The sequence below is a fragment of the Varroa destructor genome, unplaced genomic scaffold (assembly GCF_002443255.2).
Source record: "Varroa destructor unplaced genomic scaffold, Vdes_3.0 BEIS01000001.1, whole genome shotgun sequence".
Lineage (NCBI taxonomy): Eukaryota > Metazoa > Arthropoda > Arachnida > Mesostigmata > Varroidae > Varroa > Varroa destructor.
The window spans coordinates 53,658,502-53,685,798 of record NW_019211454.1 but is presented as its reverse complement, the minus strand read 5'-3'; the positions used below and the strand labels follow the sequence as shown (position 1 = coordinate 53,685,798).

General features: G+C 41.1%; 1 protein-coding gene across 14 annotated transcripts; it reads right to left on the bottom strand.

The window, feature by feature from the left end:
* Positions 1–342: 342 nt before the first annotated feature.
* On the bottom strand, positions 343–22,078 carry LOC111245740 (uncharacterized). 14 transcript variants are annotated; one of them, XM_086977785.1, is made up of 7 exons: positions 19,223–22,078; positions 14,095–14,798; positions 13,534–13,602; positions 7,365–7,428; positions 6,599–6,681; positions 3,849–6,389; positions 343–1,318 (listed from the first exon to the last, which is right to left on the bottom strand). In XM_086977785.1, the coding sequence occupies exon 1, from the start codon at positions 20,838–20,840 to the stop codon at positions 19,347–19,349; it is 1,494 nt and encodes a 497-aa protein (XP_086833911.1). In that variant the 5' UTR covers positions 20,841–22,078; the 3' UTR covers positions 343–1,318; positions 3,849–6,389; positions 6,599–6,681; positions 7,365–7,428; positions 13,534–13,602; positions 14,095–14,798; positions 19,223–19,346. The 14 variants fall into 14 exon arrangements, 12 of the variants coding, with proteins under 12 accessions (XP_086833911.1, XP_086833912.1, XP_022650199.1 ...); XM_086977786.1 differs by lacking the exon at positions 14,095–14,798; XM_022794464.2 differs by lacking the exons at positions 7,365–7,428; positions 14,095–14,798.
* Between the last annotated feature and the right edge of the window lie 5,219 nt (positions 22,079–27,297).

The window sequence follows — 27,297 nt, the reverse complement described above, 5'->3', positions numbered from 1 at the left end:
AGAAAGCTCGAGTTCAGGCGTAGTCTTGGCGCAACTGAATATTGAGAGCGCCCAGATCAGGCAACCGCATCTAATTGTTTTATTATCTCCAAGAAAGAATTGTATAAAATCGAATTGTTTGAGTAGTCCGAAATAAGGAGAAGCTGAACGACCATTTACGAATATAACACAGTTGAAATGAATTTGTTCCATTGATAGTACTCGTTTTTTTTTTTGTCAGTCACGCTTAAATTTCAACCCCATTCGAATAGGTAATACCGATCTTAGGAAATTTTACCTCATCAACTAAAGAATGGTGTTTTTATTCTCAAAAGCTATAAGATAAAAACGACGATACGACGCTTATTAACCAACATTTCGTCTAGTACCGTAGATTTATTTAAATTATTAACAGTCTACATATCAGCTTTGTCTTCTTCACTGCATTGCGCGTTTCAGTATATGTCTATTTTATCATTCATCGTGCTATATCACATATCGTTGTTCCTAGCAATCATTATCAATACTTTGTGTTATTTATAATTGCCTGTTATATATACATCTATGTTGTCCGATCACATCAAACGAGGAGTGGCCGCTAGTTCATGTAGGCCGTTTTATATGAGTCTCTCTCCGTCTACCTAGTTGTACATAGAAACAGATAATTCTAGATAAACATACCTGTTTTTTTTCCGATTGTCAATATCACATATGTGACGTCACGTATAACGTGATCATTTGGTGCACGGGTTTTGGAATTGACGTATAAGCTACGTAAATTACTTAGACTGTTCAGTACTACCAGTGCTAGAGGAATATTTGAAATGGTCGTTTGTATGTAAGTTCGTTATAAGTGGGATCGGATAACTTTAAAATGGCCAGAATATAGCTACAACACCAGTGCGATAGAATATGTCTTGTCTCCCTAAAGGTCACATTTCGTAATGGACGATCGTTTCCCTATTGCATTCTAGACCACTGGGCTAAAACGTCTATCTTCTTCCATTAGCGACGAATACTAATGCATGCTGTCCGGTCGTATATTTCAACGACAGTAGAATCCGACCAAAAACTAATTACAGAACACTGTTTATTGTAAGAGTTATGCCGTTTTGTTGATGATATCAAGCTCCGAACACCGTAATTTTCCAGCCTCAAACCTCAGTCAGAGATACCCGCCGATATCTCATCGACGTCGCTCGAAATCTCCCTTGGGTGCTTTTCACGTCTATTAACGCTGTCTCGCTTCCTTCCGTATGTTCTTGGGCACTGTTTGATCCCTTGGCAAAATGGGGTCTGATAGAAGCATGCAGATAGATTGACTGAGCTTTTTAATTTTCTGAAAACCGATTGGACACGAATAAAGAAAAGACGAGTATAGTTAAAATGTGATCAACGTATTTGTCTTTACATGTCAAAGACATGTACTATCTATTATGTGAAAACTACGACACATATAGAAGTATCCTATATTATGAGAGCGTCGTATTGTTCACTACGCTTCCAGTAGTCTCCGGGAACCCAAATCCGTTCTCTGTTATCTATTGGCATACATATATATACTTTGCTTTGTGACTATTCTATTGCAAATAGTTGTTAGTTAACTGATTGACCTTATCGCTTATCGGACAACAAGTCGATAAGAATTCCCTATAAATACAGAAACTATTCGAATCGAAAGCGATAACAATTATTACTGTGTGTGTTCAAAAAGGAAATCGCCTAATTGCGACCAGCTACGCATCTCATCACCCTTCCTAGTAATTCCCACCTAGTAACCTATTTACCGTCACTATCCTAATAGACGTTATATAAGTTTACCAGTTAGTTTAAAAATAACGTCCGCGCCAAGGCTTATCATATTAGTCAAGTGGGCATTTCGTTCATCGAAGTCACCCAACATCCACAAAAACGCTAGGGGTCTGGATGGGTCTGGGGGGAAGTGGATAAGGATAAGGCCTTGCAGCCATTATTAAACGTCCTTCTCATTACCAGTGCCGCTTTGCCTGCCCGCTAACAGCACGTGCAGCAAAATCCAATTGGGCATCTAAACAATACATAGAACCATAATATCGTCCAAGACAAATACGCTGGACAGACCTCGCTTAGCTTCGGCAATAGCAAAACAAATTCGACATATAGCCCTGGCAGATACATATCTAGCCAACAGCACACAGAAGCTAACGTCAGTCATAAACAAAGATAGCCGACCGTTTACCGCAGACCGTCGCGATGCACAGCTGACGCAACAGCGGAAAAATATGAAAACTGCCCAATTACTATTACTCAATTTATGGCACTATCAACTATGCGCTTTATATCACGAGCTCGTGACTTCTCGACGAGCCAGACCAGCAAAATAGAGCTATCTGATGTACCTTCCGCGCCTGGAGTTGTCCTGTTGTGACTGTGAGCACTTTTGCCGGCACGTCACTGTCTATCCAATGTTATGTCATTCGACCGTTGTTTGTCTGTAGGGTCGCCGACCATTCGATTGGAGACCAATTCACAGGGCAGACACATGAAGACGGCCTGCGGATAGTGGTAATATCTGTTTTATCAGAACAGACAGGCATCTGTTGGTTCGATTCGGATTTTTTTTATATCTTCATCAAGATAAGGACGCGTACATGCCGTTCGCACCAGGATTAGCAAAGCTTTGTAATATTGTCAACGTTTGTCTATACAGATGCTGCTGGTTGTCGTGAAAAATTTGCCAGTAATATATATCTATGTTAGGTATGCGTCTACACTTGAACATCACGTATTCACTGAAGGTCGTCATTTTTTTCGCTATTGTATTATCAAACAGTACAAGATGGTTGATATATTAGGGAATAAATGGGCATTTATTTAATTACGTGTCTTCATACAAAACAGCAACAATGCCATGCGCCAAGTCCAAGTGTTGTCTATTAAACGGTTCAGTGCTGAACGAATTGGTTTGACCTTCAGTTTGCCGCATTATCACTTATTGAATTCTAAATTAATAAAATATATTAATAAAAATAATTTATGGTCAGAATTCTTGCGAGACCGGAAAGGCTAATGCTGTCAATATATCGTCATATAAACAATCCATTACCGCTCAGTAAGCTATGGGACTGCTTAATCTCTATCTGTATTTTTGTCTCTACTCACAATTTACACAATAAACATGGCTAAATTACGTTTTCGCCCGTCGCCATCGAACAGAATCAAATAGGTCACCTATCAGGCGCGCGCTTGTCACCTTTTGTTTAGGAACATACGTTTGTATTTTGCTCACACCATCAGCATAAACACATCGCCCAAGTACAAGTCAAAGACAGGTCTGAGAATTAGTTTAACAACAGCTGCCATCGTTCGGTCTGCCAACACAAGGGCACTCAACGGGCAGCAGTACTACTAGCGAAAGTCCGACGTAGACAACACCAACAGCATCAAATATACGCCAAATTCGCAGCTGGTCTATTTTTGTCTTCTTGCAGATAAGTCAGCGTTCCCATCGTTAGTTTGCGTTTATTTGCATCTATCTGTTCGTATATCAATACCCGTTGGGCCATCCGCATCGAATCCCACTAGCAAACCCAAGCTTAGCGCTCTCAGATCGAATGAACGCATTAATTGTTAAGAAAACTGACAAAAGACGCTAGATACACTAGCGGTGCAGGCATATGCCTAGGATATTAGACGTTGCAGAAAGGGCGGCAGGAGGAGGTTGGATTTCAGTAACAGCAGTTTGCCGGTGCTTAAATCGAATAGTCACAGCGTCGCTCTATGGCTTCAATGTATGTAGCAGCAGAGGCCTCTGCAGATGCTGTTATCTGGCCACAGCAACTGCTTTTGCTTGCCAAAAGAAGAGCCATTTGTTCTAAGCGAACGCGCACCTCGACAACATCTACAACAACAGCACCAGTTAGAACAGCAAAAAGGCGGGAGTAGATCCAGCGTTCGACGTTCACCATCAACTTCATCAAGACGTTAATGGGGCTGCTACCGCTGCCTGGAGCTTCGTTCATTTGGAACACGACTGGGACGCATCATGCCGCCAATCATACGACGACAACAGATCGCCATCGAACACTTTCAGCGGTTGCCAGGTCTGCAATCGGCCGTCTTGTTGATGCTGTTGGTGGGCTGGCAATGACAGATTCAAGTGGGAAGGGTGGCTGCGTAGTGGTAAAAAACAGCATGGAGCTATTGCGTCACAATGTGCGCGCATTTCACAATGTCACTGGATGGATCTGCGTGTGTGTCTGTCTGTCGGCCTGCCTCCCTCCCTCTCTGTCTATATGTGTGTACGTACTTGTGCACGCTGTCTGCCAGGTCCAGGCAGGGCACTGGACGAAAAACTGTCCCCGCGAAAGGCCACCACCATTACTGCACCGTCAAAAACGGCTGTTTTTCTAAATTCTGCGGTAGCGACGCCGGCGATACGGACAGTCACTGTAGCAACTAAATCGTCCCCGTCACATTTTCACTTTGGCCCGTTTCATTCGATTCTATAGGGGGGGGAGGGGGTTCGAGTCGACCAGGCGAATGATTGCAAATGCGCCAGCATTTTTATGTTATACACTGGTACTGTTTCAATGAAATATATACACACTTGGACAGAGGATCGATCGGAGGTATCGCACTGTAGATAGAATAAAAAAAGTATTGATTGCTATAAGAAAACAACGACACGAACACGTCCGTAGTAGAGTGGATAGTACCCTTCATATTGAACAACACAATTTAGACACACAATTGATGTTGAATTAATCATTCGAACGTTCTTGGACTGCTGGAAACGGTTCAAAACAGTTACAAATCGTATCCTTCAGCCGACGTAGCGGCGGCGACGTTGTCGTCTTATTTTCTCAGATTTCTTTGTTCATTCGAGGAAAAGCTAACTGTGATTGCGTGAAAAACATACACATTTACATTGCAGATAACGCACTATCACGCCAATATGCTGCTAGTCATGAGGACGTATTGTTCCGCGGAAATGTAATATAAAATTAGCACTTCATTGAGGAAATATCCTAAGCGGTAAGGACCGCACTTACAAATTCGTTGAATGCCAAATGTTGGGCACTAACTTATTTTGTAGATGAAGTTCATCAAGAGGCTCATTTGTTATGTATAGATAAACTATTTATTAACTCCGACGGTAGATTGTGGATGTAATATTGGCGACAAGGGGAAATTCACACAGAAATTCTCGATTGACAGTAACATTTATTTGCTTTGCGTATTGACCCGGTGCGTCTATGACCTTCGATAGATGGTTAAAGAAAAAAGATGTTTTAGGTCATATTTAGCTTGAAGAATATTTTCTATTATTATGTTTACGAGTACGTTTGTGCAGCATTCATAAAAAAAATAAGATACACGTTTCCGATGTGTGCCTAAAATCTATCGTCTTAAAGGATAAAAGACAAGCGCGCTGTGAGGCAAATGTCGCCTTGATAGGTAGACATTCTGTTATTACGTGAATATAGCAGATAGATAGCAAACACGACCAGGGATGTTTAGGTGTGATCGTAGGATGCTGACATTTGAAGGTGTACCGGGTTTTTTTTAAATAACGCATGCATGTCTTTTCCTTCCTAAGGTAACAACTACAAGTAGACAAAAACAGCCGACCTATTCAAGTAGTCAAGGGAAAAAAAGTAATAATCTGATGGAAAACATTTACCTTATATAAATTTACTCATTTCACTTATGTCTGTTGCGACCATCTCTTCAGTGTTAGCATTTGTTAATAAAAAGTCACTGCGTAGTCGCAACGAAAACTCGCAGATGTTCAAGATCGGCCGAAAGAAGAGCGCTCAGATGGCTGTTACCTAGATAGCTCTGAAGCTTAACTAATTTTCCCCGTTTCTTGCACAGTCACTCTAACTACTACGAATCCGCTCATTCTGATATGCGTCTTTTCGTTTCAGTGACAGTTATATATCCTGTGCTTGAAGATAAACGGCATTGGTTTTTATTTGGCCCAGAATAAATGTGAACGTTTGCCGAGCAGCGTCTGCAGTTTTCAGCTTAGAATTGGTCAACGTATTCGCAGTTTGCAAATGTGCACAGATGCTCGGTATTTTAAAAAGTATTCTGTGTGTGTGTGTTAGTGTTTGGATAATATGAAGCAAATTAAGTAAGCCGCATTTAAATAGGGAAGGCTAATGAAAAGGCCGAACACGGTACATATTGGCTTATTGATCATCTTAAGTAGCTCTGGCGCAATCATCAAATGATTTTCGATAGAGACAGCATAAAGCCAATGTAGGAACATTTCTGTTATATGTAAATTGACAGTAGCCGCTATCCATCCTTTGCCGATATCATGCAAACAAGCAGTTCATTACAGGTGGAGGCCTGAAAAAGGTCGCCACAGGCGCGCAATATTTCGTTCGTGGACTCTTTTTTCTGTTGTTTTAGCATACCTGAAATGGAGGCAACAATTTATACATACATATAATTAAAGCCTTTGTACCAATTTGCTTTCGTGTACTCGAACGAAGTTTCACTTTTAGCGAGTTTTTACATCAAGAGTTTAGGCATTCAATATGAAACGCTTCTACGCTTCTATGGTATTAACCATTGCTTATAGTTATACAAAAACGTGTTGGTATGATTAAGTATTCAACGTTACCAGAAAATACGTCAGCAGAATACGTCGCGTTTTCGATGATGGGCCAAAAAACGTTGTCGCTTCAGCGGCTAGACGAAGTCGGGCTGGAGCCGGAAATATCACGTCAACAGACACATATAGTTATCATTACAATATAAATAGTTTGTTCTGCAAGTCCAAATATGGATACTGCCATCGAGTTGATCGTCGCACATACTCTAGGCCACCAGCATAGTAAAGGTTTTACTATGATTATTACTATTAGGTACGCCAGCACAACGCCGAAGCAAGATACAAGCGTCTCGTTTGTATTTCTAATATGTCGAAAATTAAGTTACTACGCGTCGTCTTCTGCGCAAAGGCAACTTGAGCAACACCGTAAGCTACCAGTCAGCCGTGACGGAGAATACCAGCGCATCGTAATTCATAGAAACTGACGTTGAACTATCAAATTGGCAAGCTACTTCTAATAGTTACGCTATTACCCCACCGACATCCATATATATATAGGCAAGTATAAACAATACGTACAAAAACTGATACGTAAGTGTATTTTGGATCGAAAACTACCAAGGACCTTGTGTAACATGAAAATGTCAAGCTGACTTTGCTTATAAAAGCGCTTTAACTTCTTTATTTGCTTAGAATCTACTCAATCTGCATAATTAGGTATGACAAAAAAACACTCCACTATTCAAGCCTACAGCAACGACCTGGGAAAGGTTTCCGAACTGGTCTTGCAAATTCGTGCTTAGGGTTTTGGTAACAATGTGACCTCCCGACTTACAATGTATTCACAATATTAGCTCATATGACCATTTGAGCGTGAGTTCGGCCGCTATTTCTGAAAGCTAAAAATAAAATTAAAATCAAAATTGTAGTGCGTGTTGACTATATAACAGATGTGATAAAGTAATTGTGATTCGGTAAAAGTTACTGTTAAGGTGATACTTTTATCTTCTAGATTAGTTGTCCAGTGACAGCGTTTCACAGATGGAACGCCGATGCCGGACCTGCTCAATCACCTTGTATTCGATATTTTTTAATAATCGTATAGCATAAACGTAGGACGTACATACCACGATCCTAATGTAGAGGCTTATACGAAACTGTGTGACTGTTAATGATATCGTTGCGACAAAGGATCTTTTGAACGTGCCCTTTACTCGAATTCCTCCAAACACTCGGCAGGTTCAATACGCATCCTTTATTCGATATTGTAATAACTATACTACTACCAGTTAGAGAAAAGCTGTTCTCCAATAATTCATATGCCATGTAAGCATGATCTTTTAGACCCGATGATTTAAGCTTGGTTTAATACCATGGATTGTCTAGGGCATTAGGCGCATAGAGACACGAAATTACTGGTAAAAGTATATCAGTATCATGCTTTTATTTAGAGAATGGCCAGATCTAAAGCGGTGAAGCAGTGCTACGATATTTCAATCGCCGAAGCATTGGTCCAATCATATAACCCTTCCCTTCGTGCATGACAGATTAAATCGTTACTCTTAAACTCGTTTGGAAATCAGTGGATATCACTAACAAAGCTAGCTCGAGAACGAAGATAAGGTCTTCATTCATGCCACCCTTGGATGGAAACGTCCAGGAACGGTCCGGCTGCCTGTTCAACCAATAAATTGCCTTCAATGTAATTTCAGGTTGTGTTAGGCTTCTGCTTGGAACGCGTCGGATAAGTGCTAATTTTTTCCCTGTCTAACACTGGTAATCCGTCCCTAGTTGCGGTGCCTTGTGTCTTTCGCTTCGCGCACCCTTTTGCCTTTGCACAATTGGGAATTGAACGGTTATGACAGGCAGAACAGGATGGAAAGGATGTCGAGCGCTCTGATGACAGTTTAACCTTTTCCCAATAACCGGCCGCTGCGCGCATAATCAAGGTGCTAGCTATTGCCGTGCAGATCCTAGGAACTGGCCACGAACAGCATGTGAATAGCATAACAGCTAAGCTATGGGCTATGCTTTCGCCAGCTTTTCTCTCTTCTGCGAAAATCCGTCATTCCTTCCTACCTTATATGTACGCCCGTTTGCATTTATTCTCATCGTAGCTGTCCTGACTGGTTCGGATTAGATCAGGCCGTGGTGTGCCCCAGGCCCGGTGGTCTACATCGGATTTCCAGGCCACGAGGACGTGAATGCTGCACTCGAATAACGAACAAGCGCGATAACATACACAGGCATATGGATACAGAATGTTTCGAAATTGAAGGTCAATTCTTAATGGAGTAATAGTACTCATTATATAAAATAACTCTTTTCTCAATGAGCCCGTAGCTAGTACCACATAGGTCAACATGTAACTATAAGGGAAAAAATTACTGATTTGATTTAAAAAGCGAAAATACCCGTGACTACAAGGGCAGCTGGTCCAGCACACAGATCAGATATTAACTTTAATTCATCACGCTTTATCGCTAAGATTTGCAAATTTTCTACTATGGCAGAAGGCGCGATTTAAAAGTCAATGAGCCTAGCGATTCAAGCTTCGATTGTAGAGGGCTATAAGCTTATTTTTCGACATATTTTTCGGCTGCCTTGACAGAGTAGCTAATTTTACAACTAACTTACTTGTTGGCATTACAACAGATACTGGAAATAGCTACCACTTACTATAATATATGCATGTTGCCGGCGAAAAAAAAATTGTGCATGTTTTGAAAGATCGAATATTTCCGAGACCACTCACAATTGTATATGGTGGAACTTACGAGGCAAGCTGAGTTAGCACTTCCCGATGTTGCTGCGCATTTCTATTTCAACTCCAATAAGTTAGAGTGAACCCTCGCTCAGTCACTGTGACCGCCCGAGTTGGCAAGTTTTGGTTTTCATTTTCTAAGGAAAAGATACAAAATTTCTAACCAATTTCATTCAAAAGTGATTTGACCTCTGAATGGAGGAGTGATCAACGAAGCTACTCTATATATAGATTTATTGGGTTTCAAAGGGTATCTTAAATGGTTAAAAGTTTGATTACTGAATTGTGCAAAGGACTATTCTCAAATTTTCAAACGCCTCGTATTTATTCCAGCATAGAAAGGCATTATTAGGTAAGCTAGTGTGCACAGAGCAGCAGCAGCAGCAGCAGCAGCAGCGCTCTGTCTTGAAGCCTGGGACTTCAAGATAGAGTGAAGGGACACCAACAAGGACTTCGAAGACAATTTCATGCAGACAGTACTCGTATGGTTATTCATCGGCCATTTGAGCTGAATCACATTCTGTGATTATCTGTGACGCTCATAAATCAACTCTATAGGTAAGTAAGCCGACAACTTAGCAGACTAGTTTAAAACATAGATGTAAGAGGGACCAGCAAACGTTTTTATTGGAAAAATAGAACTTCGCTACCATACCTAAGTTAACTTTATCTGTATATAATTTCTGATTGCAACTTTCAGAACGCTGCGTGTGCTTATCCAACTATAAACAAATAACTAATAACGTTTTTTTTTTTTATTATTTACAGACAAGTGACGCGATACGAAATACCTAGAACTAATTTTCGGTTTCTTAGCTAAATACTAAGTTCCACTGTAACACATTTGATCATCAGGCAGTTAACGTCGCCGACGCAATGCATGCGTTATACCATCATTCTTTTAGATCTGCACTAATTGACAACTTTCTCGTCTTCACGCTTAGACAATGCTTCTACATTAGGAGGTATCTATACGGGTACTGGCGACGCGGCTAAGTTAAAGGTCTTTACTTAGTTCTGTTAAGTGATTAAGGTCAAAATATCACTTTTGCTAAATTTTCGTGTTTGTTTACCCTGCTTACTAAATGTGTATTTATAAGTTTAGAACGCATAGGTCAAAGCGGCTATGAGCACTGCTTGACTCGCTAGAATTCTAGATCGCTCTCAATATACAGTAAGTGAAGACAAACGAAAGAGACGAACCATTATGTCTATGGAATAGTCTAGCTAACAAGACTTAACGAAGCGTAGCGGCCGGTGAACGGGTAGACATTCGTTTCATCGTACATGTGCTTCAGCACCGCTTTTGTAACAATATTGGATTTTTGTCCATAGTGGAATAATGTCAGCCTACAACCAATTCGGTTTTACATGTATCCGGACAAGAAAGAACCAGCCTGAGCGGGCATCAACAATTTGCACGAAAGCGAACAAGATTAAACATACAAGTTACTCAAAATATAGTTGCAGTACTTATCTGCGTTACGACTGCTTTTATAATTGCTTGCTGCCTAGTTGGCGCTACTATTGAGTTGTTACATTAAGGGTTTCTATGCGCGAGTTTGTATCTGAATAGAGTGCATCTATCGACTATTTCTAGCGTTGCAGACACGTGCTGTATGAATTTTACGTGAGAAGAAACTATTTGTGGATAAAGGTCTAAAGTAAGCTGAAAAATCAATTTATTTTTGTACGTTTGTAATTTATATATATATATATGTATATATATATATATACAACATTATCGCAATATAACGGCAAAATTTACGCTTGTCCGACTTATTTGGTCGAAAGCTAGAATTAGAAAATACCTAATATTTTCTATCTTTTTTAGTACGAATCACGTAATGGTCGTACAAGATATAGTCACCTGAGTAGTCAATGGCTACTTTGGTAGTCGCGGCTACGTTGCTGGTGTTTTTAATACTCTAATAAGCGAAACATTATACACATTCAACGGAGACAAAGCCTGAAGCTGTGTGATCGAATTGACAGCGATGCGCCGCTTCAGGAAAAGGAAACAAACATTTTGTCGCCGCCAGCATCGAACAGGATAATCTTGCAGGACAATACAACTGTTCAGGTGTTGCTCTTGACATATAGTATCCACGCATTGTTTAGACATATCTGCTTCATTAATCTTTCCTAGAGGGTCGATGTTAGAATTGAGGTACACGGTCAATATTTCTCGCGTTGTTGTCGTGCTGCATAATCCCAGTGCTGATAAATCATGTCGAGCAGATTCAAATAGCCCAGTTTCGCTTATGCATAAACGTATTCGTAGACAACGCCTCACAAATATTTGCTTGTTACATCAATAAAACCATATATACATAGATATCACCCAATTATACGTTTCTCAAAACCCAATAGCATTACAAACTGCTGGCGTAGAAAGCTATTAGAACTTCCTCTGAAGATTTTGTTTCATAAAGGACAACCATCTCGTTAAATAATGCTTTATTTCCAGGTTGCTGTGTTACTTGCGGCGGCAACACTGAACGCAAGACATAGCACTCTATACGATATAGCCTTACAAACGTAAGGCTATGGCAGGTGAGACAGTTTGAGTAAAAAAGCGGCTTCGATAGTCGTGGTACGAGCTGTTTCCAGCAGGCGACGTTTATCACGTCCGTTCCTTAAAGAGTTTTCCTCGAGCACCGCTGTGTTGAAGCTGTCAGAATGACACAACAAGTGCCTGCGTGAAACCTTAAGGCCGTTTACCCTAATCGCCTCTTGGAAAGTTTACTGTGCAACTCGCAATATTCGCAGAGGACTAGAAACTCTGTTGTCGATCGAGAATGCAAACAGGATTACTTTTAGGCAACTGTTGCTACACGGATATATGCAAAACAGCTTCTATTCAACAAGCAATGCTAGGTGTAAGAGAACACACAGATTAATGCGGAAATAGCATTGTTCCTGCTAACATTTTTTCGAATAATATTCAATATATAATAATTGAGAGTATCCCACACTGCTGATAGAGATACAGATACTAAACCTTCAAGCCGGTACGCTTAAGGCTTGAAACCCCAGAATCATGAAAGTCAACCAAAGCTTCTACGTTAGAGATTCAGCTTGCTTGTGGGTTATTCCGAAATTATAAATTTTGCAGTAAATTTACTATTCTATCTAATTGAACAACGCATGGCCGTTTCGTATAAGGAGAATGAGACGCCAGCTGGATAATGAACATATATAATACGACACTTGAATGATTGCACGTCGTATTTGGATGGTAAAATTACAAAATAAAAATTGACAAAAAAAAAATGATGAACCCAATCGTCGAACCAATCGTCATATCGACGTCTGTTTGCTAATAATGTGCTTCCTCTAATCGGCCCCGTGTATCCTTATTACTAACTGTTGTTTTTATTTCGTTTTTACGGATGGACGGCACATTTGGCTATTATCAGCACCTGCGCGCAAGAATCTACCGCCGACATTCTAGACCGGTCCGTGTTTTATTCGTTAGATCCTGGTCCGCTATATTTGCTTTCAGGTTGGTGACGTCCAATTCTCAAGCGACAGAGCGATTAGTTTGTTACAGTAAAATTATTTCGTTATAGTTTTAAGTAACAATACCATTTAGAAGGTAGTTTGAACGAACTCTGGCTATAAGCTATATCTAAAGTTCGCTTGCGTGGGAGTTTTGGCTGGATATACATACCCGCCATTGACGCCCTTATGTTGTTTGACCTATTTCGTTCGAACTAATTGACCACTAATGCTCTATTGAGTTTTCGAGATTTGATCGTGATACTTTCCGTGGAAATATATAGTTCCGTAAAGGGGAGAAGGGAACTGAAGCGGAACACAATAATCGTGGCTGTAATTTTTTTCACGCAGCTGCTTTTCGACGCTTCGATCCTGCCGATATTCGTATAATTTGTCTGGCGTTATCATATTTTTTCAATATCCGCTCAAGTTGGATGACTTTTTGCTCTGCCCCTTCAGAAGTTAAAACAAGTATTCCAAGTGGTAATGTGTAGGACAAACACTTGATAAAAATCGATAACCTATATTCTACGAGTCCCAATTACCCGAACGTTATAATTGTCCTTTCATTAAGGTCCTGTAACTGAAGAAATTATCAGAAACTTTTGTTTGTTCCACCTTGAGGCAAGAAATATATATATTACAAGTAGTAATTATCCGACGTTTCTCAATTAGAAGTTTGTAAGAGTTGCCTGTTTTGAGCAACTTCTTGTCGTCATCCATCTTTCTTACTTACGTTTACAGTTGGCCCTCGTACGCTTTATCCTCCGGTAACCGCCGAATAGAATGCAATTGTTTCACGCAACTGCCGTTGTACATGAAAATACATGTCAAAACAATCATCCTTCATACGCGCCACAGGGTCTTACTTCAACATAGAAATATGGATAAAAAGTTTTCTTCCTAAAGAAATTATTACCAGAGAAATAAAACTCTTGTGTAGGTAATTAAATAATTCCTTAAATCGTTATTGGCTCTGCAACGCTTCTGTACAAATTTCGTCCCTTAGCTGGCTATACAGAGTTTCGAACAAAAGCAAATAGTCTATGGCATGAGTATTGTTGAGCTTCACATCCTTAGGTATAGCGACAGCTAAGGATAAACGTTTTGCCACGTTTTATCACTTACTACTACCGCTCCGTTACGCCTTACTAAAATAGATAGTTGACAGTTATGAACCTCTCGTTTTAAGGCATATTAGCAAATGACTTATCTAGTCGACGCAATTACAGAACTAGATTTTACTGAACTCGATATTCGAATCATACTTTCGCAACAAATAAATAAAGCTATTTACTGCTATAAGCTGCACGAAATCCGGTGCCTAGTAAATGATCTTTTCTAGTTTCGTTCTGTCTTGTTTTCTCTGTAGTCGTTAGCAGCTTAGCCCCACGCTCGCGAACGATGCTTCACCTTAGCCAGGACTGTGCTATTAAACTTTCGTAGCACGTGACTACAGACCTTCTCGCACAAAAATTCCTGCAACCGCATTTTAAAAACCTTACCGGGAACAAAATGTGCTTGACAAACCAACGTACACCCGTATACGTTCATAAAGGCACGCGCAAGCACGCCTGCCTTTGGTATCACTACCGCTTCTACCGCCATAACCTTAATAGCCGTACGTCAATGCTTGGCGATTATCACCGGCAATGGTCCCAGTAGCAATGGCCATCGACATGCGGTATCTTGCTTGATACCAAGCGAGTACGTTGCGACACAATGACCTGCAGCTCAGCAGAGACCGGCGTTGCGCGCGAAAGCAAGAACGATTAGCGTATCGATCTCGACGGACGCACAACCTAAGGCTGCTACTACATCTAACAACGGCGATCGCGGTCTTTCCGCTTGCGTCGCGACCGTCATTGTCGTTGTGTTTGCCTAAGCAGAAATCAGTGAGAGACGACGCCACAATCAACTGTCATACAATTTATGCAGACAGTTTCTCCATTGGCTGCGACGTCCTGGTTGAGGCCAGCAACGGTGCCTGGAACAGCGCAGCTACAGCAGCGAAGATGGTCAAAAAAATTGATCGCAGTTTGTTCCATTTTAGTTCACAGATATAAAGCAACTAAGGGTAATTTGCCCACCTAATACATGCCAGTATGTCCTATAGCATTATGCAAAGTGCTACTTTTTTAGTAGACGGACATAGATGCCATATCAACAGTTTTACGGGCGAAACGTAACGCGTTGGTGAGAGAAACAACTAGAGTATTAGGTCTCGCTCGGCAAATATCAACTTTCGCATGGGCATGTGCAGGTATCTATAGAATCACAAAGAGGAATCTATACGATCATCTGTGATAGACCCGACGCGATCTCACAGTAGCACCAAGCCAGGTAAGCGACATATAAGCGTAAAACGATAATGTGGTAGAAGACGGAGTCTTATAATTATAGTATATTATCATGCGATTGTACTAGATGCTGCCGCTTAATACTACCTCAATCTGTGCTTGTAGTATGCTGCCTCAGATGAATCCAAAGATGCGGTAATTCTCTAGACATAAAACAAGAGCAATTATTTTATCGATATAATCAATCGCGCAGATATCAAGTTGAGAGCGGCATTGTCGCCATTGAAATTCTTGTTCAGTTTACACAAAGGCAAAAACTATATGTAGTTACTGAATTTAGGCAGTCGTTGACCTCGCAAACCTAAACTCGAAAATACGCTTGGAGCATTATTGTTATGCCTTTACGGTGCTACTTTACGGTGAGCATAAAGATATGTTCACTTCAGCAGAAATCATACGTTAGAAAAACTCATGAGGCCCTAGTTTAACCAGTTAAATATATGTATGTTTCTGGTTTTACATCCGGTATCGCCGTTAAACACACCATCAGATTGGAGTGCTTATTTGAAGATACCTTGGTGCAATTGATGATGCTTTGTAATCTTCGGACAAATACGTCAAGAGAAGCCACAACTATCAACAATGAATCACTTAATTGGGTTCAGCCATGTCCACGCGGAAAGCAAACTGGTCCTTTTTGTCGCGATCGGGTCCTTATCGCTTGCTTGGCCTTTGTTTTTAGGCTCTGGACCTTTTTGCGTCGCGAACAGGAAGGTCGACAAAGCAGCGCAGTCAGCCAGCCTAGATAAGTGCAACATTGTCTATCTCGTTTTGGTTTACCAGTGATAACATACCGACAAAAAGCTCACAACAGCCCGATGGGGAGGCCAAACGCTAACTTGTATTAGTGACACCGTTCGCTAGCCGAGTACACTCAGGGGCAGCAAGCGCATAGTGGTAGATGAGTGTCGCATGAAGTCAGTCACATAGCCGTTCGTGTCGACGACAGCGTCGAGCGTGTCCGCGCCACGCTTTGCAAACTTACATCACTTTCGGTATAGGACCAAGCTAAATAGATGCAGGATGAACTGAAACTTCTCCTGCGGGACAGGTGCAGTGCTTGCAGGATCAACAACGAGCATAAAAGTAGATATTAGCCTAAAACGCGTTGCATGAATGGCTAAAATATCTAGATCGCTTTATCTAGTACAAAATTATTGCGATTAATAGAATAAACTGAATTAGTTTTTTTTAAGCTGAATATGAACTGACTGACAGTGGTCTTTGCTTGCATTACCATGCACTCAATAGAACTGGAGAAAGTATGTTAACTGAAACATTCCTTACAGACTATTACCTGAAGATCGGTGAGCCAATTTTTACGTGCATATTTATAGACATGTATGCAGATAGGTATGCATATATCCGTATGAGTAAATCTAGAATTGCATGATTACACGATCTGAATTGAAAGTAAATAAAGTAGTAGCTGCGCCATCCCTTAAATCAGCACTTGTAATCAACGGCAATAGCCATTAAACAAGCACACTAGGGGGAAAGCATTAGAATAGTGTCTAAAACAAGCCGACAAATGTATTCTAGTGCAGCTAAATCAATAGGTAGTCCTCGTAAGATGTCTTCTGTTGAAACAATCATGTTCCGGCCCAAATTCTAACTGATTGTCCCGAGTCGCGGGAAAATAAGGTAAATCTGACGCGAAACCAATGTCGTTTAATCACACTTGCAGTAAAAGTATATAATGAAAAAAAATTTCTGATAATTGGTTACCTACCCATAGTCTTAGAGATGCCTATAGAGAAAGAGAGATATGATCAGTCAACCGCGGGTACAAAGAACAGGTGAAAATCCATAGCAATTATATTTAACTATACAGCGAGTGTACTTAGGAAACGGTATAAGATCTATAGATGCGCGATCTTAAATGTCCTGTATATCGAAAGAGATATTTGTCGAGTATTGATACCAGAAAAACGTACCCGAGACCATTGAATTACCAATAGGCAAGGAAAGCACACTCAGATCTCTCAAACCAAGTTTTTACGTTTATTTATTGAATTGACTCTATCGCATAGTATTTCATTTGTGAGATTTGAACCAGTGACTTCCAACAGATTTTAATGGGTTTAATAAAATTACGTAAGACGCAATTCTCACTACATTTGCTCCACCTGCCCTGCTCCATTAGACGAGGTAGCTATAAAACAACCTATATATATAAATATTCCAAGCTGGTTCGATTTAAAAACCTCTGATGTCTAGTCTACGCTACGGCATATGTTTACCATGAGCGAGTAACTGCAACAGAATGGAATTGTCCCGAAGCGTTCTGTTGATGAAGCGGTAGTGCTGCTTGTACGACCGCACGCCAGCAAAGGGCGTTGCGGTCGTCGCATACAAACGCTGAGTAAACAATTTCTCGGAGAATGGTCAGAAACCTGGACAGTCTCTGATTGATTAAGCGTTAAAATCACGGTAGCGTTGGCACAGCTAGACCATGTACTTTTATATTTTGGCCCCTTACAACACTTAAAAGGCAACATGCACAAAATAATGAGTCATTACTAATAAGAATAATATTTGGTAATAATGGGTCTGTTGCTGGATGATTGCAACAAAATATAAGGCTTTTTTGCGTTGCATGAAAAAATTCATAGAGCTCTCGAGGTTCTTTAGTCCGCTAAAAAAAGCAGATGAAACAAACCAGCAGACTACAGCAACATAAATTAATTCGTAAGTTAACATAGTGTCGTGATATTGGTACTAAGAGGCCTTAATCCGTCTAACTTAAATAAAATGGTATAGCTTCTGCAAAGTACATATAAATGGAAAAGCGATCATACTGCTTGGGTCCTATGCTTTTGTACTGGGACTTGGAAGCATGCATACATTGTGGATAACTCCCCAAAGATGAGAATTGGTTTATCACTCTCTCATTTCCTGCTAAATCCAATACTCATAGAGCATTAATTAGAACCACTCGCTCGAACTTTGTTATCCAGAAGGTTAACCGCAATCGATAATATAAACCAGACATGTTTTTTTCATGTTTAAATTAGCCACGATATCTTGCAAACAAAAATCGCTTATCAAAATTATCTATCGGCTGACAATGAAAAACAATGAACCAACTGTTCTATAAGTCAATTCGTAACGAACACAGCGGGAAATATCAAGCGTAAGAACCTCCATTAGTGAGTCATACTAAGGAAGACGTTACGAAGTAAACAAAACAGCAATTTCATCAAAAAAAAAATATTCCTAAAATTGCTGCACGTGTGACTCGATTTAGAGGTACATTGTTTTTACCATACTGGCGTTCATATACAAGATGAATGATAAATGACGAATAGGGTGTTGCGTTCTCTGTCGGATTAGCTCTAGGAAAAATAAAATAGTAAAAAGCAGGAGAAGAAAATATGGCTGTAGTATGATTCGCCGACAAGCCCGGGTGGAAATAGTGCACAAAACCAACTCGGTTCCTCGAAATTGCATTGATATTTCGTAAAACTTGTATCGTAAGTTTCATTTGTCTGAGGAATGTCCTAAATAGTTACTTAACAAAGAGCAATAAATAAATGTATTTTGGAACGGCAAACTATCCTATGACAATCTGCCACCTATAACGGTAGCCAAGGATTCTATGTGACTTCACGGATGGTTTAAAGACAACGATGTGATCGATGTTATGGCAAGTAACCTTCAAAGTATGCTGAAAAGAAGCAGTCAAATATCAAACGGTGGCTGAGTCAAAAGTACCAAAATCCGACTCATACGAGTACCTATATCGGATATGATGGACTGAACTGAAGTCCCAGATGCTTCTAACACAATAGCTCAGGGTATTGCATTAAAAGATAAATTACGGGATAGCGCCATCTAGAATAGGAACTTATGTATGTGAAACATGAGTACGTAAACTAAATCGATTGAACTGATCCGACACAGGCTCCACCTATAGGGATGTCGTTCATATCTCATTTACACGTTCTAGTAGCACCATAGATATCCCAATTCGCTTAAAGTTTTGTTAATCATTTCTATACCTTTTCTATCGATATCATATATCGATTTGTCCTGTTTTCTGCACAAAGTCGAACAGCTTACCTTCATTAATGCGTTGGCCCGTCAAGATCTGTTAGATTGTATATATATATATATATATATATATATATATATATATAGGAGTAGGTACGGGGTAACGCTGTTGAACGTGTTCAGGATATCGACATCACTCCATCACGCACGAAAGTTGTTTAATTGAGGACTGAATAAGCGACAGCGCAGTCTCAAACAACGCATAGACGGTGCCATCAATGTTCTTTTTTTCCTGCATTATATGATGGGCTAGTCCATGGCAGCCCCAGTAATGAGCGAGATTGCCAATGACAACGCAGACATGCATAATCTGGTGACTCTGGCCGGCGTAGTCGAATCGGCCAGGCCAGTGTCGCTCTGGAACTCGTAGAGAATAGAAGATAGCTCCGATGACGTATGCGCTGACCATACAGGCGAAGCGAAGTATGAAGAACTCATTGGCCAGAGTACCCAGACCATACATCACGCAGAAATGGACGACAGGTAACACCCCGCAGATCATTGCGTACGCTATATAAATTGCAGATCGAACTCCACGATAATGCGCTTGAGCAAATTTATCGCTGAGGCTCATCTTGATTGTTGCTAGGGCGCTAGCGGTGCCTGTGATGCCGTATAGGCACCGGAGGTAAGGATGCTTGTAGAACGTGAAATAGAGCCACGGATAGAATGAGCCGAAGATAAGAACTGTGATTCCAGTGAAGTCCAGTTTACACGTCAAGGTGCAGATTCGATTCGAGTGGCATGCCAGCGTGTGATAAATGGCTGACATGCCCATACAACCCACGGACGCCAGAAAGAACACGGCGAAAGCTAATCGATCATAAAAATCCATGCCGGGTACCACGTCTGCTAAATAAAAGTATAATGCATAAATTGCGAAACCGATGGCACCTAGGCCATGGGACCAGATATTTCCCGTTTCACTGTGAAGCTGAAGTATGGACTTCATGCAAGCCATATAGCTGTACGAAGGGGGGCGATGTGCAGACACAATGTACTCATTATTTCGTAGCCATATTGGTAGCTGAGAATGATAATAGAGGCCCGCGCGATTACGGAAGGTTCGCACACGTTCACTCAGAGGCTGAGACGCGGTCGTACACTCAGAGGCGTCAGAATAGAAGCCGCTACTCTCCTCATCGTCATCATTGTCTTCTTCGTCGGCGAGGAAACCGTCCCCCGACGAGGTTGAGATCCTCTTGCGTCGTAGACGCACAACAGCCACATTTTCTGGTACCTTTAGACTGGTCTGCTCGCCTGCACAACCGCTGGAGGAAATTGTCACTGCTGTTAAAAGTGACACCGAGGTCAAATCGGAAACACCCTCATCGTCTGAGCTGATTGATTCGGGCGCCTTCGTAATTTCCATAGGGTCCGATCGTTGCTCTTCACGCGAAATCACGCACCTACCAACTGAGTACATAAACTCAGCAATATTGCCCAGTTCCGACATGAAGTTCGTTGTCGGTACAAGTTCGTCGATTCGACAAAGTCGTGGCACATGCATGCATCTTCGTATAGATTTAAACTTCCGCCGAATCTCGAATTCGACAAACTTCGTCGGCAAGTTCTCATCCCACGGACTTAGCCGGGCTCGAGCCGCCTTGAAACTTTCACTGTTCATGACTTGTTGCAAATCTGATGTCCTCTGAAAGAAGTGCAGCTGAATGCTACTGTTCAATCTTCTTTTGTATCTCTCCCGCTCTTGACGGAACGTTAAGCACAGGACAAGTCACTTATGGCTAGCGCACAGACGCACATCTACACGGTGCGGTATTATGATGCCACCTTCGTGTACGGTCATAACCACAGAAGTTGTAAAGAAAACGAACTATTGGCACCTTCAGGGCACATGCATACAGGCTCACCTTCCAGTTAGTTTACGTTGCGGCCAGCTACGGCCCCTCTTCAAGTCGGGAGATATAACAAATCGCGCTTTCGAAGGTCAAAAGCGCGACGATACTCCTTCCTCGATTGTCTCAGTAGCTAGTTAGCAACACCACTTGTACGCGAGATGACGCCTGCTCATGATAAAGTAACTATCGCGCCCATCTGTGGTCGGACGAGTTTGCTTTGTGGTCCCTTTCTGATGTATGAATTTTCCTTATTTTTGGGTACTGTTTGAAGAGACAGTTGTGGACGGAAGCGCAAGCCGATTGTTGTTCCACTAGTTTCTATTTCTCAGTGAGATGTCCGTCACCGGGCGAATAGCTGGGTGTGTTCTAGCAGCCACCTGACAACTAAATTTGATTGGCGCTTAGAGTTCCACTATAGTAATCGCTGGATGCAGTCCACTGCCACGTTAAACCGTTGACCCTTTTGCGTCGATATATTTAGCTACTTTGAGCACACTATTAGGTATCAAAAGTTAGGCACATTCCTATGAGCTGGCTGATCGTAACGATAATAGGCATCCTACATAGAAAGAACAGCTGGTCGCTGAATCGATCAGTGGTCATCCGGAGGCTGGTCGCAATCGAACGGAGAAATCTTTTCTGCTGTTATGACGTTTGCTGATCTACCACCCCTGATAGATGGTGCTGCCAGTACTCGAAATGGCAAACGTAGGGACGGCAGCAACGGTAACGAAGGCGTACAGCAAACAAACAGTGACGCCACTAAATGTAGAAACGCAACAACTGGCTCGGCCTAGCCAAAGGGAACATTGAGCGGTGACGGTACCCGCAGCAGCAGTGACGGCGGCAGCTAACGATGAAAGAGAGAAGTAAGCATTCTAGCAATGACTATGCCGGTACAACTATTACCACGTGCGCTGCCACGGTTAAAGTTGAGGGAAAGCAAAATACGCAGAGCCCTGAACGCCTGCACGCTCGCTTGCCAACTGATTAACATCACTGGCTGGCTTTGCTCTTAACGTCATTGCTGTTGCTGTTTCAGGCAAAAACGGTGGGAGGAGAAGTTGCAGACGGCTTTTGCTTAGTCGAGAAGTAGCCGCAGTGGTTCGTACGCGGCCGTTGGCCGCTCTTTTTCAAAAAAAAGACAATTCTGTGCTGTAGGTTACTCGCATGGCTTGCTGCTGCTACCGTGTTGATAGCTAGCTGGCCGGTGGGTCGGTTGGCGGGCGACCGGCGCCGGTACTTCATTGCTCATCAGCGATCACTCTCGCGCGCTCGTACTAGCTCTAGTTTTAATTGCGGTTATTTTCTCTGTGTGCCGGCCAGCTCAACGGTCGCAATACAAATAGTTGAACTGCGTTGTTATTGTTGACAATGATGCTACCCAACGTAAAGGACCGCGGAAGAACGCTTTCAGCAACAGCTGTATGCCTGACTAATAAACTGTTACATGAATTTATGCTGCTTGTAGCTTTGTCGCTACTGTCGTGTGTCGGGTGACGTCGACTGATTACGTTGACAGTTGGCATTGCAGTATCTTATTTGTTTATACGTTGAAACTTTGTTCTGCGCAATTGTTGCTTTGGGCTAAGCCTCATCTTCCCGCTATCGTTTTACTGTATTTACCACAGTAACAATGGTTTTCTATTCTCCTCTCCTGTAAAACAGAGTGAAATTTTGGACAGGCCGTAGTAGATGGATAGACGAATGCAATTTCTTTAGTTATGGCTCGCTCGTAGAATAAACTTGGCGGGTATGGTATTTCTAGCTATGCCAGTAACTCGTTCGCTGCCGTAGACGACGTCCCAGTAACAAACGACCCAATAAAAAAGTAAGTGTATGATACAAAGGTTTGTTACTGTGTCTCGACACACACGATCAGGCCTTTGGCTGTGCAGATATTGCCAACGAGGTGGTCGTCAAGCCGCCTCTAGAGGTCATTAAGAAAACGTGCCCTGGCCAAACGTACAGAAAAAATGATAAAAAGAACGGGAAACGGTGATTAGGTTTACGGAAACAGAAAACAGCAGACCGAGCAGTGATTAAGCGGAGACTCATAGGTTTTTCAATGCTGAACAACAGTAACCACACGATTGTAGTAAGGAAATAATTAGTAAGAGAGATAGTAAATTTGACACTCGATGCTGATTTAGCGACCGTCATCTACACGATATTTATATAAATGAGCACTCGTCTGAGTGAAAAAGGAACAGGAGTCGGTATAGGATGAAGGTGAGGTTTATGTTGATTCTGCACTACAGTACGAGTAGGAGCATACGGAGCATTATCCATAGAAGCACATAAGAAGACCAGCTATTAAAGTTTCATCTTACAGACTATCATTAACGTATCTTAAGCAAATACGGCTCTACAAGACGCAAACGGCAACTCGATTGTCTGTTCACCAAGTGATAAAAACAGCACTGGTTTCCTTAACCCATTCCGCTGATCGCCTATAGATTTCCCATCCGTACGCTTTTATAAAGCTTTCACTGATGTCTTAGACAGGTTTCTAAACGAAAACATAAAATTTTTAAAATATATTACTTTTCTAACGATAAAAGTATTGCTCTACAACTGAAACACTTCCTCAATTAGAGGAAAATCTGTTACGTTGATACACTTTGTTGTAGAAGCCCTTGCTGAACTTCATTAGGGATCTTCATATCTCTAGTATGGTACTAGGAAATCGAAATTACAAAATAAGCAAAACCATATATCATTTGCAATCACTTTGTAAACCTTATATGAAGCACTGCACTATCTGCAGCGAACACGAAATATCCATATTAATACTAATACCAACTTGAGTTACTTAAAATTATGTTTCCAGAAAGTGAAATCTATTTCTAGGTAAATGGCATACTTCCTTTTTTCTACGCTATTTATACCATCTTCGGATAGAGCTTCAGAGCTCGGCACATCATGTAAATTGTCTGAATACTTGTTTTTGCTTCAGTTGACACCGAGTAGACACGAGTGAAGGATTATATTTATGCCAGCCAACTGAAAGCCAACCACATCACTGCATGGAACTTCATGCTTTAGATACATGTATATGTATACTAAATGTATATAAAGGCACGTTTCGACGCCCGAGTAACATTATCCACAGATAAAAATCGTTTAAGAAGATAGAAGCCATGATGCATTGGGTATCCATCAATCCAGCTAGCCTTCTGTCACGACTATCATTTATTGTAAATGCGGTATTACGGGTAAACGCCATATTTCTACACTCCGTATACTGTAATTTCTGCCTTTATGAGACTGACCGACACCAAGGGCCAGGTACTGGCAGACAACATTGAAGGCTTTCGGTTAGCTCAAAGAAGATTGATATAGTTTATGTCGTCGTACTATATACCGTAGATATATATATATATATATATATACCGCCATTTATCAAGACGTTCGTTAGAACTCAATCTTCTTCCAAGATTATTCTTCTGTAGGTTTAATCAACCCCAGACTTGCCCCCCAGCGGACCTGCTTCGTCTCATATTGCACCCTTTGAATCTCAAATGAAAGTTTAGGCTGGTAGGAGTTTATCTGGTATGATTCAGCTGATCATTTAGATAGACATTTATTAACAGGTCACACGTCTATCTAATAGGACATCGTAATTGATAGGCATAATATATTGCTCAGTTCAGTCTAAGAAGGGCGTAGCACGGATATTATATATACTAATTTGCTGCTCGAATGTGGCCAATGAATATATTTTGTGTAAGTTCCACTTTCTTGTTATGAAATAATCTGAGATGTCCTGCCACACCAAGAATCTTGAAACCGGCTCATCAGTACAATGGCTCAATAGTCCGCACGTTCCTTGTTGTGGGACGGGGTCGGCGTGCTCGTTTTGCCACGTGAACACATGAGGACTAAGCGCCTAAAGATAAATCCTCAAGCAGAAAATTAACGGTGTAGCGCGTAGAGACTAAACTAAAAATTGTGAAACAATTACGAGCAGAGGCATCACATCTTATTCAGTTGATCATATAAAACGTTAGTGCTTAGCCATTCTCTTTTTTAAAAGTGTCTGAATATCGAAGAAAGTAAAAAAAATAGAATTTCGTGCTTTAACGCCTGCATCTTCACTGCCCGAATGTTACTAGTTCATTATCAGAGTTGCGCTGCATTAGCGAGAACCAGAGGGAACAGCCTATTGACTCTTGCCTCTTGCCTTACATAATAAAATGATTTGATTTTGGTTTCTTATTCCAACTTTGCGGCGTGTACGTCTTATATTTACATTTCACATTTTCACTCGATTCAATGATCTCTATTGGTAAAACTTACTCAGGCGTTTTTGCTGCCTGAAATTCAAAAAATCCTGTCACAATAGCTAAAATACGTGTCCTTTCACTAAAGACATTCAATGGAACCGGTCTAATATTTTTTTCTTAATACCTTATCGCCGGGCATTCGCGTGAAGTTATAGATGTATTATTTGTTAGGAGCCTTGATTGACTACTGTTTTAACTTTATTCGAAAGTTGCTATGTTGAACTTCACGAGATGGTTGTAAATATGACTTACTTATACAAAGAAATTCTCACATAAGTATTTTCATAATCACTATGGCTTCTTAATAAAATGCTTGCTCTATATTATGCATGGATTATATTTGTTTTACCACTATCTATTTTGAAGTGAGTTATCCCACGCTTTGTTTCTTAAGAAAACTTTTCTTGTCGATAGGGAAACAGAACCAGCATCTTAGAAACGAGTCCCATATTTGACGATTTTTAAGCCTTTGTTGCTTGAAATTAGTTAGATGTGAGCACCGGTAGATACTGCACATATCTTATTTTACAGCCGAAAATACGTAAGTTAAAGTTACGCTAAAATTACACATTTCGCCAAACTTCTCCTTTTTAGTTAATACAATCACGAGGTCTACCTGGCGTACAGCAGGTGATAAGTAGTAGAATCCACATATGATTATATATTATATTAAGCATGTATTTGGCAAAAAATTTAATTGAGAAGATCGCTCTGTTTAGGACTGTTTTTTCAAAGGATCTAAGCCTAGTTGCAATCTCAGATGTGTACGTGTCTGTTTGTGAAGGCATTGAGTGATATGAGATTTTTATTAGTACGCTATAAAGATCGAATCGAGTATTTGACCCTGTTGACGAACCGCTTACAAGCAGGTTTCGCCTCGCCTTCACTCCGAAATAGTGATAATCAAGCTGCAGAGCGCAAATCTGTCATTCGGGACGTCGGGCCGGTTGCAACGAAATCTGTTTAAAGACTCCCAGCACTTCGGCACCGCTGCCGCGTCCGAACGAATACATACGACGCCAAACGGCACTGAATGGATAAAAAACCTTTCGCTGCTGAACTCCTGAAGTGCTGAACGACGCGTCGGTGTGGCGGGTGCATTTGACGCCATAGTTGAATTTTGTGTTGGTGGCGCTTGCGTCGCCGCGGCAGTTTTAGCTGCATCTTTTTAAGCGTGTGCCCTTGGGGAAACCCTGTATGACGTCAATAGAGGAGATGGTCAACGGTCATTATCAACCAGATACTGTGATGCCGCTAGACCTCGTGTACGGCCTCGGAAAATTACCTTTCTGGCCTTGACAGGCGTGTGCCCAATTTTGAGTTCTGATAAAAACAGTTCTAGTTTCGGCCACTGTATGAGCTGGCTGGGCTATGTGCGAAATGTATATATTCTGTATGATATCAACCAAGGTTGACAACTAAATCAATGGGTCTGCTCTGTACTGTTGCGGAGTGCCCGTAACGAGCCGTGATTCGACGTGCAGCGTCGAACGCTCTACAACGCAAAATAAGGACTATTATGATGCCTATAAGCAGAAAAAAATTAAGGTAGGCAACATATTGCGTTTTACTTAGAATGGAGAAGCTAAATGCAATGTTTTCCTATATGGCTGAATAGCTTTGTACGCATTCTTTAACTACGCGGCATCGGCAAAAAATACGCTATCTAAACGATTCATCCACGTCTAATGAAGCGTTGCTACAGATCAGTGTAGCTGATGTTTATATGCGGGCCTGTATGACAAAACATATTTAGTTGACAACTTTTTTCTTAATTTGAATATATTTTACAACAATAGGTAAGCAACGATGTTAAGAAATATCGGAATTAATTAAAATTTACTTTTGCATAGGTCAGACACGAACGAAACGTATATAAATGTAAAATTCACGACTGTACAATCAATGGTCTGTGTTTAATTCTACAGCGCAGAGG